Here is a 20585-nt window from a genome sequence, read left to right as displayed (position 1 = left end):
AAAAACAAGACCAGGAGCTGACTGTGGCTCAGATCATGAACTCCTTATTACCAAATTCAGACTGAAATTGAAGGAAGTAGGGAAAACCGCTAAACCATTCAGTTCAGTTCAGTTCAGTTCAGTCGCTCAGTCATGTCTGACATTTTGCAACCCCATGGACTGCAGCACACCAGGCCTCCCTGTCCATCACCAACTCCCAGAGTTTACTCAAACTCATGTCCATTAAGTCAGTGATGCCATCAAACCATCTCATCCTTTGTCATCCCCTTCTCCTCCCACCTTCAATCTTTCCCAGCATCAGGATCTTTTCAAATGAGTCAGTTCTTCGCATCAGGTGGCCAAAGTATTGGAGTTTCAGCTTCAGCATCAGTCATTCCAGTGAATATTCAGGACTGATTTCCTTTAGAATGGATTAGTTGGATCTCCTTGCTGTTCAAGGGACTCTCAAGAGTCTTCTCCAACACCACAGTTCAAAAGCTCATGTAAAACTTCCTACAAATGTTATTACTTAAAGCACAACACTTTCTAAAATGAGACTCTTTATCTTCCCAACTCTCAGCCCTCTGTTCTCGTTCTGTTCTCAGCCTATGTCCTGTGTTTCACTCAGTCACTTAAAAGCAACACAAGTCATTCAGTGAATAGCCAGGAAAATTGGAAGGCACATTTTCCTTTACCCATCACATTCATGTGTTCACTGTGTACTGTAATTTTACCTCTTAAATATGATATAAATCTGTCAACCTCTATCCAATATCATTATAAACACATGCATACATGCATAAGCCACTTCAATTGTGTCCAACTTTTTGTGACCCCCATGGACTGTAACCCGCCAGGCTCCTCTGTCCATGGGGATTCTCCAGGCAAGAATACTGGAGTGGGTTGCCATGCCCCTCTCCAGGGATCTTCCCAGTCCAGGGATCGCATCCACATCTCTTATGTCTCCTGCCTTGACAGGTGGTTCTTTACCACTAGCCACTTGGGAAGCCCCAACCCTAGCTCAAATACCATCATTTCTCATCCATATAATTGTGCCAACACCCACCCTGCTTCCTGGATTGCCTCCTTCCATCACTCTCCCAAATTTCAGTGAGTGTGATCTTTCCAAGAAATAAATTTGGGAAATTCATTTCACTGATTACTCCCCAAGTACCCTAGTACTACCAGCAAGTTTCTTTTTTTATCTGAAGCAAGCTTACTTCACCACTTTTCTAAGTGGACAAGCATTTTCTCCATTCCCAAAATTTTTCATTTTACTGTCATGTTTATCATGAATGGGTCGTGATGGTTATCGCCTCCTGTGTCTTTGTTTATGTCAATCCTTACGTACTTCAAATGCACTTTGCATCTCCTCTTTCCCCTGGCTAACCACCCACAAGTGTGGGTGGATGCTTAATTTGCTTTTTTCTTTTCCTTTGATTTCCTTTCCAAGACCCAAGTTTAAATTGTGTGCCCCAATCCTGTGCTCCCAGAGCACCTGAACTTCTCCAATAATAATATCTGGCTACTGTATTTTTATTGCTTGTTTATTTGCCTGATTTCATACCCTCAAGAATGTGCAATCTGTTTCTACATATTTGATCATTCCATCTCCATGATTTTCTATGATCCTAGACCAACTGGGCTCAATAAAACTTACAAAACAATCAATCAATTGGATGAATGAATGAATGAGTGGATGGATGGATGGATGGATAAAATAGACTGGAGGGGAGCTGCATATTTAGAAAGCAGTAACAAAATGTGTTCATGTTCACTTAAGTAGATGGTAAAGGCAATTAAGATCTTTCTTGGGCAGAGTAAGTCAAAGCTTGTTTTTGAGATCCTGCTACTTCTCCTTTCATCTTCTCACTTCCTTAATACAGGGAAATATTTCTATTATTCTTCCAGAACCTAGTTCTTTATCTGCAGTTCAGCAATCTCCTCCAAGACAAAAAGGTATTCTTTTAATCCATTGTCATTTCCATAGAGGACAGCTAAATTCTTAAACTGCTTCAATATTTGAGGGAGACATATCTGATGTAGGACTTGCAGGACACTGACTTGTAGTGAAATATCTATTTTGAGCCTTCCAGTGTTGCTTAAATTATAGCTTCCCCTGCCAGCTATTCATGCAAGAGATGAGAGGAAAGCCATAAAAGGCACTATGAGGAAGCAGAAGGAGGGAGCAAGAGAGAAGGGATCGAAAAGCCGATTAGCTGCTTTACGGGAAAACCCAGGGAAAATGAGCACTAATGGGAATGTGGATTTTATCCCTCCAGGAATCCTATTTATCTTGCCAGGAATTAACCTTGACTGTAATTAAGTCCCTGAGAGCAATGACCTTCCAGAGAATGTTCAGAGACCTCTACTTTGTTTAGACACCTTGTGTGGGTGGAACTTCCTGTTTACACAGAGGGCAGCATAAAGCCTACTTGCTCTGAGGAAAGTCTGGGACCAGCACAACTGCAGGGAGAAAGGTGCAACAGTCTGGTCTCCTCCGGTCCCTTCTCCCTGCAGCTATGGGGAAGAACAAACTCCTTTATCCAAGTCTTACTCTTCTTCTGCTGCTCTTGCTGCTGACAGATGCTTCAGTCTCTGGAAAACCGTGAGTTTCACATAAAACATAAATTCGAAGAGTCCTTTCCTTTATTTTAAATGCTTCCCATTCATTTATTTGTCCCCCCTGTGGAACTGTCACCTCCTTATCTTTAAGGTCTCTTTCAATAATGAGATTTTACAAATCTTTACTTATTCTTAAACATTTCTCTCCAACTTTCTGGATCTCTAAGTTATCTGAGGATATACAAAGACTTCCTAAAGGGCACTGGAAATTGATACTTTTAAAAGGATCAACTTGTAGATCCTCACACTCATGCTGATCAGCTTGAGACCATGCTATCTACCCTTTCTTACCTCCCCTTTTTTAATTTCCCATCTTCCACTTTAAAAGAGACAAACCTCCCCTCAATCAGTTGTTACCGTGGAACATTGCTCTGGAATATAAAAATCTCTAGAGTTCCAAATAAAGGAGCAATTTGAAAAACTGATGTTGATGTTGAGAAAACAAAAGACTCAAATGACAGAAGAGAAAATCATTTTGCAGATAGTGTGGTGATGAATTCTTTGTTTCAACAGAATTGAAGGAGGATCTAAGGGAAATACCAGTTGATAGATGATAAGAAGCAACTCTTGATAATAGGGCACTGTGATTTTTGGCATGTAATGCAGAAGTTACAAGAGCTGATAAAAAATGATATAATTTATTTACTTTTATGCGAACAATTTTTCACAGCACTGCATCTACACAAACCAAAACTAGCAACAGAGTTTATGGTAGACCTTTGTTTAATTCTTGCAGTAAGGAATATCTGTCCATGAATATATAAGAACAGTTCATCATTTTCATCAAAGATGTGCTTCAAAAGTGTTTTGATTTTATATTAATATGTAAAATATGCGAATCATAGCTTGTAATATATTTATTTTGTTTTGATCTGTTGTATACTACTAAGACTTTTGAAAACAATTCAGGAGAAAATGTTTAACATTCACAACTTTATGATCACATTAAATTTAAGAGTTAAAATTCAATTTATATCCCCACACATAACAGTACATGCATACATGTACATATGCAAACAGTACATATGTGTACACATCACACATACATATGCATATATATACCCATACAAAATAAAGACACTAGAGTGATCCATAAAATATTTTAAAGCATAGCAATGTTAGGACAGACTTCTGTTAGGTAAGTGACATGAAAATTCAAGCTCACGAGGGAAAAGGAGAAAGCTGCTAAATTTCTGATCATTACAAAAAGAAGATTTTGGCATATTTTTTAAATAGATCATATTGGATATCTTATCAATATGATATTTAAGATTCCATGGGAAAGTTACAAAAAAGTAATGTGGTGGTGGTGGTTTGCTTTAGTCTCTAAGTCGTGTCTGACTCTTGTGACCTCATGGTCTGCAGCCAGTCAGGCTCCTCTGTCCATGAGATTCTCCAGGCAAGAATACTGCTTCTCCAGAGGATCTTGCCAACCCAGGAATCAAACCCAGGTCTCCTGAATTTCAGGCAGATTCTCTACCAACTGAGTTATAACCAGGTAGCAAAAAAAAAAAAAAGTAATGTAAGTTTTATTTTAAAGTATCATCAAAAATAATACATTTTGCTATTACTTAAACTTGTGGAAAAAAAAAAAAAGATGTTTTCCTGAGTATATGTAAGGAGTCCATAGTGTCTAAGAATTATGTTAGGGATATTGTAAGCAAAAATGTTTGAAAATTTGAGAGTCAATAAAATTATATATGAGGGTATTGGGAAAGTTTCTTTTCTGCTCATGAGTTACCAGAACTCCAAATTCAATCTTTTGAAAACCATCCTTGAGTAGACCATTTTTGTCCAGCCATGAGTTGAAAGTCAAATATTTAATGTACAAACATTCAGGGTTAGGTAACACACCAAGATGTCATTAGTTGCTTAACACACTGAGACTTTAAACTAATGACTTTCTTTAAGCCTCAGGCTCCATATCCATAAAGTGGAAAGCAAGAACATGCCATTCCATTTTTACAGGCTTGCTATGTATTCAATGAAAAGTTCTATAAATGGATTGGCTTTTGTAATGTCTCACATGAGAATTGCTTGCTTTCCTCAGTAATCCTAATGTAAAACAGATTGACAGCTTGACTAAGTATAATTATCATGTCTTTATTTGAATTCAGATTTGAGTTCCTCAGCGTGAGATATGCCTGCAAATGTTCACCTCATTAAGGCTCACTTCAAGTAAAATGTTCACTGACATGGCACTGACTATGGAAAGAAGAATAATTCTCTTGCATGCCTTTCAGTGGCAGGGATCAACTTCCTGCTTATCAATATGTCTTCTCTTGGCATAGAACTACGGATAGTAACAAAAATTACAGCAGAAAATAGTGCTGCCGATAACAATGCCTCACCTCCTACACTCTCCTTTAACTGGACTCCTCCAACCCCAGGCAATACATGGTGCTGGTCCCCTCCCTGCTCCGTACTGGAATCCCTGAGAAGGGCTGCCTTCTTCTGAGCCACCTGAATGAGACGGTGACCGTCAGCGCCTCCTTGGAGTCCATCAGAGAGAACAGGAGCCTCTTCACTGACATAGTGGCAGAGAAGGACTTATTCCACTGTGTCTCCTTCAGTGTGAGTATGACAGTTTGACTTAATACACTTGTTTCTATGGGTCAGAAACACAGGGATCTAGAATTCGTCAAGATAAGACTTTGCGAGGCTGGCATGGACTTCACGAGGGAATCTAAATGTAACGACTAAGCGTAGAAATTAAGAAGCAATGTGTGAATTTCCAACCACGGTAGACAAATATTTATAGAGATATTAAAATAAGCTTAATGACTTGAGAAAATTCCTCTTAACAAAAAAAAAAAAAGTAAGAACTAGACAAAGGGAAAGTGTGACTTCTCCTTAAAATGAAAATGGATAAAAGACTAATATACTAGACCAATGTTCAACATAAGCCCCAGTGGTGGGCTGACTGGAACACAAAACACATCATCCCGTACTCTTTCTAAGCGTGAAACTGTGGAAATCACCATGAATGTACAGCGATTATCTCTTCAGAGTTGTATACAATCCTTACAGCATCCAGCCAATAAAATATTGCAGTTTCCTTTCTCATAGCCTTACGAGATGCTTCTATAATACCATGCTCATTTATCACATAACAGCAGTTTGGTTAAGTTCAGTGTATAAATAAATCAAAGCTGTACTAGCTGATTTGCAGCAACATGGATGGACCTGGAGATTATCATACTAAGTGAAGAAAGTCAGACAGAGAAAGACAAATATCATATAATATCGCTTACATGTGGAATCTTAAAAAAAAAAATCATACAAATAAACTTATTTTCAAAACAGAAACAGACTCAGACTTACCGGCAGAGGGATAGCTTGGGAGTTTGAGATTGACATGTACACACTGCTATATTTAAAATAGATAGCCAATATATCCACTATATAGCATAGGGAAGTCTGCTCAATATCCTGTAATAACCTAAGTGGAAAAAGAATTTGAAAAAGAATAGATACATATATATGAATAACTGAATCACTTTGCTGTACACCTGAAACTAACACAAAGTTGTTGATCAACTGTACTCCAATATAAATAAAAATTAAAAACAATTGAGCAAAAATATTTTTTTTAAAAACTGTTCTGGCTGATCTATAAGGAGATGTGAATCTCATGTATAACCTCACTCACTATTATGATTTCCTCCACCTTTTGTTCTGTCTTCCCATTCACAAGTGACAGAGATCATTCTGTCCATGAATTTCTGTCCATGCCAACTTTCTCCGATGAGATGGGCCAGTGAAATTAAAAGGGGCAAGACCCCCAGGGAGAAGTAGGAGAGGGACTTGGAGAAGAAACTTGAGAAATGAGTGGGTTTTCAGGGTCTTTCCTCTATTTCAGCTCCCAAGATCTCCAACCAGTCAAGAGGTAATGTTCCTCACCATCCAAGTGAAAGGACCAACCCAAGAATTCAAGAAGCGGACCACAGTGTTGGTTAAAAACGAAGAGAGCCTGGTCTTTGTCCAGACAGACAAACCCATCTATAAACCAGAGCAGACAGGTACAGAGGCCTATAGTCAGGACAACTTCCCGTAAGTTCCCAACTTCCTCTCTTGCATGTTTCCCAGTCAAAGGAATCCTGGTTCCTTAATAGCTTGTCTTTCTAACCTACGGACCTGGCCTAAGGTTTCTGGGACTCACGGAAAATATTTCTGTTTCAGTGAAATTTCGTATTGTCTTGTTGAATGAAAGCTTTCACCCCCTGAATGAGTTGGTAAGTCTGCTAATATCTATCTAGAATTATTATTATCTGTATAAACAGGCTGGGAGTCTGCTTTTGGTATTGGTGGAGGGCCAGAGAAAGGAAGAATCTACTGCTGATAACAATATTTTCTGGCATGGCCATTGTGCAAAATCCTCATTTAAAACAGTACCCTGGGTCAAAAGAGTTGTTGATTCTTTCTTGTTACTGGTACTTGATTGTCACACAGTTAAACTTACTCTTTGAAAAATTCTCAGTTAGGCAAACTAGAAAGATACACTAAATAAATAAACTGTCAAAAAACTTAGGTTTAAATAACTTTTCAAAGATTAAAAATTTTTCTAAACACACCTACCAAAACCTCTCCTATAAAGGAAGGAGAGTATAATCAATGTTTGTTCCTCAAGACTAACACTCAATTTTAATGTAGACAAGAAACCAAAGTCTTAATTTTTCTCTCCCAAATCTAGTCCTCAACCACATTTTTTTTTAATCTTGGAAAGAGACACTTTTCAATTAAAAGCCACAGACTCTGTTTACTATAGTCCCTCCCCCTCCCAACTTCCTTTTCCCCTCTTAAAAACACACTCTTTCCCAGGCCATGGGGGGTTGCAATTCCCTGCTGATCCTAATTAAATCCATCTCTGCTCAGGAATGGGGTGGGAATGGGGGAGGGGGTTGTCAGAAGGAGCAGGGAGGACTGGCGGGGATGGAGCAGTTTTTTCCTTCTAGCTCCTAAAGCAAAAGATTAAGGCATAATCCTTCATTTCCTTCTCTTACAGCCACATCCTATTTTATCAGAAAATCATGTTAGCTTAAAATATATCCAGACTGTGCTTTACCACCTGAATTGCTACAACTTTGTTCTAACCAATATCACCTCTAAATAACACTATTGCAGTAGCCTTGAAATGGGTCTCCTGGTTTCTACTTAAACTTTTCTATCTAAAATTAAACACTTCATCCATCACTCTGTCACCTGAACTCTGCTTTATTTTCATTTCTTGACACTACTTCAAACATATATATATATAACACTTTATATATATATACCTTAAATATATATGTCAAATATGTATATCTCATACACCAAACATATATATCAAATGTGTATCTATACATATCAAAAATATATATTGCATATATGTCTGTTTTTCATATATCCATCCCTATTAGAATGCAAGCTCCATGAGAAGCAGAGCTACTGCTCTTTTGTGGATTGCTGTATTTATAGCACCTAGGATGATACACAGCACTTGGTAGGCACTTAATGTGCATGCTCAATCACTTCAGTAGCGTCCGACTCTTTGAGACCCCATGAACTGTAGCCCACCAGGCTCCTCCGTCCATGCCATTCTCCAGGCAAGAATACCTGAGTGGGTTGCCATGCCCTCCTCCAGGGCTTGAACCCTCATCTCTTACATCTCCTGCATTGGTAGGTGGGTTCTTTACACTAGGATTATACATGGCACCTGGTAGGCACTTAATAAATATCTGTTTTTAAAATGAATATGCATTAATAGTAGAGGATTTAGTCCCACTCCTTCTTATTCTTAGAACTAGTTAAGAATTCTGTGGTCTACCTTAATATTTGGATCTGAACATGGTTACTCATTGTTCTGTTGGTGTTTATTTCTCAATCTGTAAAATAGCATAGCAAAGGAATGTTCTTCACTGGGATGCTATAAGTATTTAAGTAATATTAGTAAATACCATTCCTAATAAATGGCACACATGCATTTGTTGCAGACAGTGCAATAAGTACTTAACATTACTCATTAATTCCTTATAATGGATTAAACTTCTATAAAACTTAATCTAGAATTTTTCTGTGTTTTACTACAGATAAAACTATTCTGCATAAAACTACTTTGCTTATAAATCAGAATTGAGGCTATGAGAACAGTTCTAAACTGCTTACTATCCTTTTGTCTTTCAGGTTCCACTAGTATATATTGAGGTAAGCAATGTGAAACATTCCATAATTATAATAAACTTAGGGGAAATGTTCTTATTTAAGAGATTCTTACAATATTTCAGAAATTTATCATTAAGGGAGAAGCCTTCAAACTCATGTAACACTGGTTTGTTCCAAGTCATCTCCTCCCACCCCTCTTTGTGGATCACATCGGAGTCCCCATTGATTTCCTGTACTGTCTAACACTCTAGGCTCTTTTGTAAATTACGATTATTGTGTCTGTAGGACCCCAAAGGAAATCGCATCGCACAGTGGCAGAACCTCGAGGTAGAGAATGGCCTCCAGCAGTTGACCTTCCCCCTCTCATCAGAGCCCTTTCAAGGCTCCTATAAGGTGGTGGTACAGAAAGAATCAGGTGGGACTGCAGAGCACCACTTCACCGTGGAGGAATTCGGTATGCCTATAAGAAAAATCACCAAGGAGTTCTTTTTTGCATATTTGAACTTCTAAGGACTAGAATTCAAGTTTCTTTGGAATCTTCCTATTTCCCATGGGTGAGATTAGACTTGGAGTGGAGCAAATTATATCTAAATCCAACAAGGACCATCAGTGATTTGTGAATACAATGCCATATAGCCTTTTTGTAACAGTTTTAACCTTTAAAAATGTAAAACATTTGTAGTCTGGTGGGGTCTCCCATAATTCACTAGGATTACATTGATGCATCACAGTCCTTCAACCAAGATCTCCAATTGAGAGGAAGGTGAATATACTGGAGAAGAGGGCTCCTTTTCAGGGCCCTAAAATAATATTAGGGAATTATTATTGAGAATCTGGAAATGCCAATTCCCCAAAAGTTGAAAACCAATCATCAACTTCCTTTTCTCCAATCAACAGTGCTTCCTAAGTTTGAAGTACAAGTAAAAATGCCAAAGACAATCACCATCTTGGAAGAAGAGGTGAAAGTGTCCGTGTGCGGCCTGTGAGTTTATACTTTCCAAAACTCTTCTTTTGGGGTGGGTGTATTATTTAAAAGAGACTCACCCTTTGGGATATCTTGCTAGCTTGTCTATGAGGAGTGCTGCACAAACACTTTAAATACATGGGAACATTCCCATCTCTAGAACTTTCCTGTTGCTTTTCTATTTTCCTTCTTAATTTCTTTCCTGTCCTTACCAGAATTATTATAACTATCACGGGATAGGCAACTGTTTCTAGAAAAGCTATGCTAGTAAGGTTGATTCTGAAAGTAATAAAGCTACTCGTGCACACATAGGCACACAAATAGGAGAGTGTTGAAGGGTAGTGACTTTCACTTTACCAGGTTGTAAAGGAAAGTCAATCATCAACAGATCATTTACCTGACCTTGCAGACATAGTGGAAAAATAACTTAGATTCGGAATTTGTAGAGATAAGCGTGTTACAGAAATCTCATCTAACTCATCCATCTACATAAGGCAGGTCACATACTTCTTGGCACTGCCATTGTTACTGATGAGACTGGACATGATCTCTCAGTCAGGCTTTTCCAACCTTGAGAATTAATGTTACTAGGATCTTATGTTCCCATCTCCAGTAGCCCAGCAATAGCAGTAACAGAAAGAACAAGCAGTGAAGAAACAAGTCCTACCTAAAGACCACATTTGTAATATACTAGCTGTTCAGCTGGGTCCCTGCCCAGCACTCTCTCAGAGGAAGACGACCAAGCTCCTGATCCACAGAGCTAATGAACCAATACTCTTACATATACAGAGATAGAGGATTTTTTTTTTTTTTTTTTTTTTTTTTTGGCTGCACTGGGGCTTCATTGCAGGTTTCTGTAGTTGTGGCATACAGGTTTAGCTGCCCTGAGGCATGTGAGATTTTAGTTCCCTGACCAGGGATCAAACCAACATCCCCTACATTAGAAGGCAGATTCTATTTTTTTAATTTACTTATATTTAACTGGAAAATAATTGCTACACAATATTGTGTTGGTTTTTGCCATACATCAGCATGAATCAGCCATCGGTTTACATTTGTCTCCTCCCTCTTAAATCTCCCTTCCACCTTCCACCCCATCCCACCCCTCTAGGTTGTCAGAGTACTGGTTTGAGCTCTCTGAGTCATACAGCAAATTCCCACTGGCTATCTATTTTATATATGGTAATGTAATTGTTTCCATGCCACTCTCTCAATTTGTTCCACACTCTCCTTCCCCAACTAGGTCCACAAATCTGTTCTCTATGCCTGCATCTCCTTTGTTGCCCTGCAAATAGGTTCATCAGTACCTCCTTTCTAGATTTCATATATATGCATTAATATGTGGTATTTATTTTTCTTTTCTTGACTTACTTCACTGTATAATAGGAAAAGGAGATATATATATAAAACTCAAATGTGTTCCTTTTTATGGCTGAGTAATATTCAACTGTATATATGCACCACAGATTGTTTACCCATTCATCTGTTGATGGACATCTAGGTTGCTTCCGTGTCCTGGCTATTGTAAATAGTGCTGCAGTGAACACAGGGTATACGTGTCTTTTTCAGTTGTGGTTCCTTCAGGTTATATGCCTTGTAGTGGGATTGTTGGGTCACATGATAGTTTTATTCCTAGTTTTCTGAGGAATCTCCATAATATTCTCCATATTGGCTGTATCAATTTGCATTTCCACCAACAGTGGAAGAGGGTTCCCTTTTCCCCACACCCTCTCCAGCTTTTACTGTTTGTAGATTTTTTGATGATGGCCATTCTGACCAAAGTGATGTGATACCTCACTGTAGTTCTGATTTGCATTTCTCTAATAATGAGCAATGTTGAACATATTTTCATGTATTTGTTAGCCATCTGTATGTCTAGAAGGTGGATTCTTAACCACTATACCATCTGGGCAGTCCTGAGGATATTTAAATTGGGAAGAAAACACTCTCAAAACCACAGCAATTACCAATGGCATATTTATGCCACAATCCCATTTTTGTAAAAAGCTCAGTTCAGTTCAGTACAGTCGCTCGCTCAGTCGTGTCTGACTCTTTGCAACCCCATGGACTGCACCATGCCAGGCCTCCCTGTCCATCACCAACTCCTGGAGTTTACTGAAACTCATGTCCATTGAGTCAGTGATGCCATCCAACCATTTCATCCTCTATTGTCCCCTTCTCTTCCTGCCTTCAATCTTTCCCAGCATCAAATAGTCAACTCTTCACATCAGGTGGCCAAAGTATTGGAGTTTCAGCTGCAACATCAGTCCTTCCAATGAATAGTCAGAACTGATTTCCTTTAGGATGGACTGGTTGGATCTCCTTGCAGTCCAAGGGACTCTCAAGAGTCTTCTCCAACACCACAGTTTAAATACCACAGTTTTTGTAAAAAGTAAACAAGTAAAATTTGACATAAACAGAGATAGCTGCCCATAGGAAGAGGATGGCAGAAGGAAAGACACCATCATATTAATGATTTATATTCCTATGTAGAATTGAAAGCACTCGTTTCTTGTCTTTGTTTTGTTGGTATGGTTGTTTTCTCTTAAGATCTGGTGTAGCTTTGACTATAAGAAAAATATTTTTAAATATATGAAACTGAAAATTAGATATCAAGGGGAAAAAAGACATGGTAAAAGAAGACGGTAGTAAATTTCAGCACGCTGCACTGTAAATTTCTAAAACAGAAGGTTTTAACAGATTTGCGGACCCAGTGGGGGAAGAAGAGGGTGGGACAAATTGAGAGAGCAGCATGGAAACAATTACATTACCATATATAAAATAAATAGCCAGTGGGAATTTGCTGGATGTATGTTAGGGAGCTCAAACTAGTTAGTTTACTTGCCTTCAACATTACATGAGCCCTGCAGAAGTTAGAAGGAAATACAGAGAGTAAAAATATGCTATAAGCTAGAGGGGAAATAAACAGGTCAAAAATGAGGGTGTTCAATGTCTGATTTGATCCTTGTGGCAATGCTTTTATGACAGATACACTTATGGGAAGCCTGTCCCAGGACGTGTGACTATGAACATGTGCAGAAAGTACAGGAACCCTTCTAATTGTCATGGTGAAGAATCCAATGCTGTCTGTGAGAAGTTCAGTGGGCAGGTACGTGGGAAGCCACTCCTAGGGACTAACAACCTAGGCACCATTGACAAGCAGTGAGTTAGAACATGGTGATAATTCAAGCAAGAACAGACCAATCTATAAAAGAATTCTATGCTAGCTATAGTAGTTTTTATTGATAAAAATCAGTGACTTAGCCTAATAGGAATTATTTCTTGTCAATTGTAGGCATTCTTTGTGCACCAAGGACCCAGAACCTGGTATCTAAAACCCCTTTGAGTATCTACAGGAAGGAAGGACACAAAATATACCCATCTTAACCACCTTGGCTGGGAAGGGCTTCAGTTCTTCCCTCTTTCTATGAGCAAGAGCTTGTCACATAGCCCCACCTAGATGTCAGGGACGGAGGAAACACAGTCCCCACATGGGCAGCTACCTCCCAGCCACAGCTGTAAACTAAGGGAAGCCAGATTTCAGTGAAGAGTTAGCTGCCTCCTACAGTAAGATTGTTGTTATTGTTTAATTTCTCAGTCGAGTCTGACTCTCGCAACCCCATGGACTGTAGTCCACCAGGCTCCTCTGTCCATGGGATTTCCCTGGCAAGGATCCTGAACTGAGTTGCCATTTCCTTCTCCAGGGGATCTTCCTGACCCAGGGATCAAACTCCAATTTTAATGGTTTAAATTTCTATACCTCATTCACTCTAGAGATTATCAGAAACTAAGGAATACACCTATCAAGTTATAAGGCAGAGACTGTTGTGAGATATAATAATAATTAATTCCTAGAAAATATTTATTGTGTTCCTATCATGCAAAATTCCTAAGTCTTGTTGCCTCAAAAAAAAAAAAAAAAAATCCCTCCAGACTGCTTGACCACTCATTTGTCCAGTCTTACGTTTGTGTGTTTTATTTCATCCCCTCCTAGCTGAACAATGAGGGCTGCTTCTCTCAGCAAGTAAACACCAAGATCTTCCAGATGAAGAGACAAGAGTTTGAAATGAAAATCGAAGTGGAAGCCAAGATCCAAGAAGAAGGAACAGGTGTGTATACCTCCTGGGTACGGCAAAAGAGAAACGGACAGTGATTTAGCTCCTTTGCCAAATTATGAAAGGGAGGTGGTGGTGTAAGTTCAGGGAGAAAATCCTTCCAAATGAGAACTTATTTTTTCCTTCTTTTTCAGAGGTGGAATTAACTGGAAAGGGGGCCACTGAAATAACAACCACCATCACCAAACTCTCATTTGTCACAGTGGACTCAAACCTTAGACGAGGAATTCCTTTCACTGGGCAGGTGAAGTATTTTTCAATTCACATGTCAAACCATAGTCTCCCCTAATACACACAAAATATTCTGCTAAAACCACATTTGGCTGGTATTATCCACTGATTAATATAATCAAAAACATGTGTACGTGTGTGCTCAGTCGCTTCAGTTGTGTCCAGTTCTTTGTGACCCTATGGACTGTAGCCTGCCAGGCTCCTCTCTCCATGGGGATGCTCCAGGCAAGAATACTGGAGTGGGTTGCCATGCCCTCCTCCATGGGATCTTCTCAACCCAGGGATCGAATCTGCATCTCTTATGTCTCCTGCATTGGCAGGTGGGTTCTTTACCACTAGCACCACCTGGGAAGCCCCCAATCAAGGGTATAAAACTGCATAAAATAGATTTGTTCCTCGGTAAATTTGTATATCAAATCTATAAAAAACACGCTAAAATTAGAAGGTTTTTAAAACAGCCCTGTGTGTTATCATTCAAACTCTTTCCCATAGCTTACCATGCAGTCTCAGATTTTTATATTTTTCCATAAGCATCTGAAAATTCATGCTGGCCAATTACATTATCTTTCCTACATTAATTTTGTATGGAAATGATGGGTAGTTGGCTTTTATTTTTATTTTGAAATGTAAGAGGTTCTACTGTTTTCTGATGGCTCAGGAGGTAAAGAATCCACCTGTAATGCAGGAGGAGATTAGGGTTAGATTTCTGAGGCAGGAAGGTTCCCTAGAGGAGGAAATGACAACCCACTCCAGTATTCTTGCCTAGAGAATCCCACGGACAGAGGAGCCTGCCAGGTTACAGTCCATGGAGTTACAAAGAGTTGGACATGACTGAGCACATGGCAATCACTGTACCTGTTGTTTCTTTCATGGATTTTGTATTTATATTACTCTTTCTTTAATAGCAAGTATATTTTAAAAACAGTACATAGAGGGGTAAAATACTGCTATTTAAGGTTTACCCTTCCAGGTGGTGCCAGTGGTAAAGAATCTGCCTGCCAATGCAGGAGATGCCAGAGATCCAGGTTCAATCCCTGGGTTGGGAAGATTCCCCTGGAATTATGAAATATTATAAAATATTTGCTTAGGTGGCTCAGAAGATAAAGCATCTGCCTGCAGTGCAAGAGAACCGGGTTCGATCTCTGGGTTGGGAATATACTCTGGAGAAGAGAATGGCAACCAACTCCAGTATTCTTGCCTAGAGAATTCCGTGGACAGAGGAGCCTGGCGTGCTACAATCCATGGGGTTGCAAAGAGTCAAACACGACTGAGCGACTAATACTTTCACTTTCACCAGATTTTAAAGATACAAATTTTTTCTCTCAAATCTACACACAAAAAATATCTTCTCCTGTTATTTTTCTATTATATGCAAAAGTGCTAATGGAGTTTTCAGACTCCAGAAGTCTAAGATGACCGTCATATGTACCTCCAAGTATAATCACCATGCATCTCATCTTCAATGGAAACATTGTGTCAGCTGTGGAGAGTGTAAAAGACAGAAAGATCAGGCCATAAAGGAGTGGTGGAATAAATTTTAGAATGGTTTGATTATGTTATGACAGCACACACGTTCAGAAACTTTGGTCACTTCCTAAAATGAAAGTTCACTTTTTCAGATTTCTCAGAGATATATTGTACTTTTTGAGATTTTATTCCTGCTAAATAACTATTCCAGTACTCCTATTTGTTATCAAAAGAGAAAGAATTTTGGTGTTCTGGTCTTCAGACATGCAACTGACATTTCACTGGCAAATTCAGAGTTTGTTGAAATTGAAAGTGTTAGTTTCTCAGTTGTGTATGACTCTTTGTGACCCCATGGACTATAGTGCACCAGGCTCCTTTGTCCATGGAATGCTCCAGGCAAGAATACTGGAATGGGTTGCCATTTCCTTCTCCAGGGCATCTTCCTGACCCAGGAATCGAACCCATGTCTTCTTCATTAGCAGGCGGGCTGTTTACCACTGAACCACCAGGGAAGCCTAGCTACCAGGGAAATCCATTACTTACGCATTTTTTCAGCAGCTCTCTCTTTTCCTGGACTGAGTGCTCAAAGACAGAAGGAACTTCGTTTTGTTCACTGCTGTAGCCTCAATGCCTGCAACCACATTCAACATATTGGACACAATAAATATCTGTGCTAAAATGAATGTTTGCTGCATATTGGATATTAGCCACATAACTGACCTACAGCTTTTACTCTTCAGGTGCTCCTAGTGGATGGGAAAGGTGTCCCCATGCCAAATAAAGTCATCTTCATCACAGCAAGTGAAGCCAACCACAACTCTAACGTCACCACTGATGAGCACGGCCGGGCACAGTTCTCCATCACCACCACCAACATCAAGGCCACCTCCCTCAGTATCAGGGTAAGTTTGCAAGGAAGTTACCAGTGACATGAAGAAGTCTAAGGAAAAAAGGGTGCAACCGAAAAGTGATGGCATTTCCAAGTTGTGTTTAGTCTTAAAGAAGACAGGGGGAAAATGAGAAATTAGAAACTAATTTAAGGTCAATTTTGAAACAGTCTATTAAAAAGGAGGCAGCACAGAGTTGTGGTTAAAGTGGGGGAGCAGTCTACACATGCAGCCTGGGAGAGGTAGGCATCAATTACTTCACTCAAAGAATTGATGCTTTCCAATTGTGGTGCTATAGAAGACTCTTGAGAGTCCCTTGGACAGCAAAGAAATCAAACCAGTCCATCCTAAAGGAAATCAACCCTGAATATTCACTGGAAGGACTGATGCTGAAGCTGAAGCTCCAATACTTTGGCCAGCTGATATGAAGAGCCGACTCATTGGAAAAGACACTGATGCTGGGAAAGATTGAAGGCAGCAGGAAAAGGGGACGACAGAGGATGAGATGGTCGGATAGCATCACTGACTAGATAGACATGAGTTTGAGCAAGCTCTGGGAGATGGTGAAGGACAGGGAGGCCTGGTGTGCTACAGTCCATGGGGTCGCAAAGAGTCAGACGCAACTGGGTGACTGAACATAGACAAACATAAACTCAACTCTTGAACAAATGCTAGTTACAGAAAGTGTTCTCAGACCTCTAAGTTTCCAATATTACATGTATTCATAATATCCATTTGAAACCCATCCTAAATGAGGCATCTCCTCTCCGAAATGCAATTCTTCAGTTTCTGAGGATCAGTTAGTCTCCCCAGTGAGGTTTCATAGCTCCAGTATCTCTGTCTGAATACATAAAGTGGCTACAGAAACGCAAGGGAACTAATCAGAGTCAAGGATGCCTCTTCATATGCTCTTCAGAAGTATAAATACCAACCCAGGAAGCCTCTGCCATGTAAAGGGTCTGCAATACAGATAAACAAAATAAGGGACACTTCTCTCTCACTTTTTAGTGTGGAGCAAAAGATTTCTAGGTACACTAGTTAAGGTAGGATACTAAACTAAACCAATTTTGTGAGTACACTGCCATTCTCTCTGATATATAATCTATAAGCTAATACTGGTTTTCTAATTCATCAGGTCAAATACAAGGATCAGAGCCCCTGTTACGGCTACCAGTGGCTGTCAGAACAACATGAAGACGCTTATCACAGTGCTAAACTTGTGTTCTCCCGAAGCAACAGCTTTGTCTACCTTGAGCCCTTGCCTCGTGAACTGCCCTGTGGCCAAACTCAGACAGTCCAGGCACATTATGTGCTGAAGGGACAGGTCCTAAAGGATCTAAAAGAGCTCGTGTTCTATTACCTGGTGAGAAGGAGGGCCACCTTCACTGTCTGTAGATAAAAGCACTGTGTGGGCATTTATGAAGCTCTTTACATTCCCTCCCTGAAGGCTCAGATGGTAATCTGTCTGCAATGTGGGAGACCCAGGTTTGATCCCTAGGTCAGGAAGATCCCCTGGAGGAGGGCATGGCAACCCACTCCAGTATTCTTGCCTGGAGAATTCCAGGGACAGAGAAGCCTGGCAGGCTACAGTCCACAGGGTCACATAGAGTCAGACACGACTGAGCAACTTTCACTTTTACATATCACTTCTTTGACCTCTTATCCACGTTCCTTTTGAAAGTTTGACTTCTCTCCAATCTAATTATTGCCAGTAGGGGCTTAATAAAACAGGCATATTACATGGAGGGCAAGAACTTTGGCTAAGAGCTCTTTCAGGCAAATTAAATCCCTTTTCATTTTCTTGTTTGCAGATAATGGCAAAAGGAAGCATTGTCCGATCTGGGACTCACACACTGCCCGTGGAGCAGGGAGACAGTGAGTATTTCTATAATTCCTCATGCTTGCCCTCCTCTGTCACATGCAGCCTTATGCTGCAAAAATACCAGGAATAGTCTCAAATAGAGAGAGACTGTTCATCCCACCCTCAAAAAAAAGTTGAAAAGGGAGACTTATTTGGCAGTCTAGTGGTTAAGACTCCACCCTTCCAATGTGGAGGGTTTAGGTTTGATCCTTGATCAGGGAACAAAGATCCCACATGCCTCGTGGCCAAAAAAACCAAAGCATAAAACAGAAGCAATATTGTAACAAACTCAATAAAGACATTAAAAATGGTAAGCATCAAAAAAAAAAATATTTAAAAGAAAAAAAAGAAAAGTTGAAAGGGGAAAGCAATAATGTTTCTTTTTTAAAAAACACTTTATCAAATATTTTTCTTTTCCTTCAGGTTAATCTCTTCAGACTTAAAATGTTGAGTTGGTTCATCATCTATGCTTACTCCAAATTTTCCAAAATAAATACTCATGAACCTCCTCAAAATGACATTTCAAAATTGTTTTAGACAGTGGAAAGAAGCTAAAACTTTGCAGTGTCTTTTATATATTGGGTCCTGTGCCGAGTTATTTACATTTTCACATTATATTTCCCTTTTGAAGATATTTATGACTTATGAAAAGATAAACTGAGTTTTTCCAACATTGAATTGGACTTTCCACAGGAACATATGTGAAACAATATAATCTCTTTGAACTTTTCACTTATCCTAAGGGAATCTAAAAGATCCCTTACTAGAAAATTATCAGTGAACTACTCTTGTTGCTTCTTTGTAGCAACATAGAAGTACTACAGTAGACTTAGAGAAGCTTGATTTAACTTCTAACAAATCTATGTATGTGTCAAAAAACAACTTTCAAAGGAGCTCAGTACTCTTAAGAAGAAAAACTAGAATATTTGGTTCATAGAAAGTTAGAGGATATAAGGGTAAATACAATGCATTAAACTCTTACTATTATATCTCACAACTGCAAGTTCTATTTCCTTCTCCACTGTGAAGTATAGATCAAATGGAAGCCAAGCAGATGTCTCCACATCCTTAGATAACATCAGAATTTTACACAGATGAACTCAAGCTTAACTCAAGCTTAAAACTGGGGAGAAATCGTTATGTGATTTCAGAGATGAGAATACTTTGATAAAGTTTTTTTAACCCAGAGTTCTTAGAGGTAGTTATCCATTTATTACATCTACTATTTCTTATATCTGCTACATCTACTGGTCTTCCCTGGTGGCTCTGTGGTAAAGAAATTACCTGCCAAACAGGAGACTTGGGTTCGATCCCAGGGTCAGGAAGATCCCCTGGAGAAGGAAATGGTAACGCACTCCAGTATTCTTGCCTGGGAACTCCCATGGACAGAGAAGCCTGGTGGGACCAAGTTCAGGGGGTCACCGTGAGTCAGACAGGACTTAGCGACTAAATAACATTACATTACTAATAGAGTCATTAGCCAAACCAGGCTTCTAAAATGACTTTGTACTGATACAACAGAAAAGCATTATTTTAGCCTTGAACTCTAACCCATGATCACTTCCTTATTGTCTCTGTGCTCCAGTGCAAGGCCATTTTTCCATGTCAGTCCCCGTGGAGTCAGACATCGCTCCTGTCGCTAGGCTGCTCATCTATGCCGTTCTACCTGATGGAGAAGTGGTAGGGGATTCTGCAAGGTATGAAGTTGAACACTGTCTGACCAACAAGGTAGGTGATTTATATGGTAAAATTTTCAACATTTAAAGCTATAAGTTACTATCACTATCAATTATTTTCTACACTTGCGCTTTGGGGTCAAAGGGGTTAAATGAATTCTCCAGAAATTTTCAGCAAGGTAATGGCAGATCACACTAAGAAGCCACATCAAGAGAAAAACAAATATCATATATTAACACGTATTTTTGAAATCTAGGAAAATGGTACAGATGAACTATTTGCAGGGCAGGAATAGAGACGTGGATGTAGAGGACAGATGTGTGAACAAGGAGGGGGTACTGAGGGTGGGATGAATTGGGAGATTAGGATTGATGTATACACACTAGCATGTGTAAAACAGATAGTGGGAAGCTGCTGTAAGGTACAGAGAGCTCAGCTTGGGTGTTGGGGGAGGAGGGTGGGAGGGAGGTCCACGAGGGAAGGGATATATGTATACATATAGCTGATTCACTTCATTGCACAACAGACTCTAACACAACATTTTATAGAAACTATATCACAATTTAAAAAAAGAAAGAAAGAAGCCATGTCACTTGACTCCTAGCACAAAATCCCCATGCATTATTTCTTACCCAGTT

The 20585-nt window shown here is 39.5% G+C and overlaps 1 protein-coding gene across 3 annotated transcripts in view; it reads left to right on the top strand.

The window, feature by feature from the left end:
• LOC120858797 (alpha-2-macroglobulin) overlaps positions 1 to 20585 on the top strand; it is a 68269-nt gene that overhangs the window by 18566 nt on the left and 29118 nt on the right. For 2 of the 3 annotated variants that reach the window (XM_040235112.1, XM_040235110.1), the window contains exons 1-14: positions 2221 to 2587; positions 4995 to 5178; positions 6467 to 6626; positions 6787 to 6839; positions 8767 to 8787; positions 9031 to 9199; positions 9643 to 9727; positions 12698 to 12818; positions 13704 to 13818; positions 13959 to 14068; positions 16263 to 16424; positions 17545 to 17772; positions 18221 to 18284; positions 19856 to 19998. In XM_040235112.1, coding sequence (XP_040091046.1) covers positions 2502 to 2587; positions 4995 to 5178; positions 6467 to 6626; positions 6787 to 6839; positions 8767 to 8787; positions 9031 to 9199; positions 9643 to 9727; positions 12698 to 12818; positions 13704 to 13818; positions 13959 to 14068; positions 16263 to 16424; positions 17545 to 17772; positions 18221 to 18284; positions 19856 to 19998 — 1701 coding nt within the window. In that variant the 5' untranslated portion in view covers positions 2221 to 2501. Of the gene's footprint in view, positions 1 to 2220; positions 2588 to 4994; positions 5179 to 6466; positions 6627 to 6786; positions 6840 to 8766; positions 8788 to 9030; positions 9200 to 9642; positions 9728 to 12697; positions 12819 to 13703; positions 13819 to 13958; positions 14069 to 16262; positions 16425 to 17544; positions 17773 to 18220; positions 18285 to 19855; positions 19999 to 20585 lie in introns of those variants that run through there. The other variant, XM_040235111.1, reaches the window with a different exon arrangement.

This window comes from Oryx dammah, unplaced genomic scaffold (assembly GCF_014754425.2).
Source record: "Oryx dammah isolate SB20612 unplaced genomic scaffold, SCBI_Odam_1.1 HiC_scaffold_29, whole genome shotgun sequence".
Lineage (NCBI taxonomy): Eukaryota > Metazoa > Chordata > Mammalia > Artiodactyla > Bovidae > Oryx > Oryx dammah.
The sequence above is the reverse complement of the archived record's forward strand: the minus strand, read 5'-3'. Positions and strand labels throughout refer to the sequence as shown.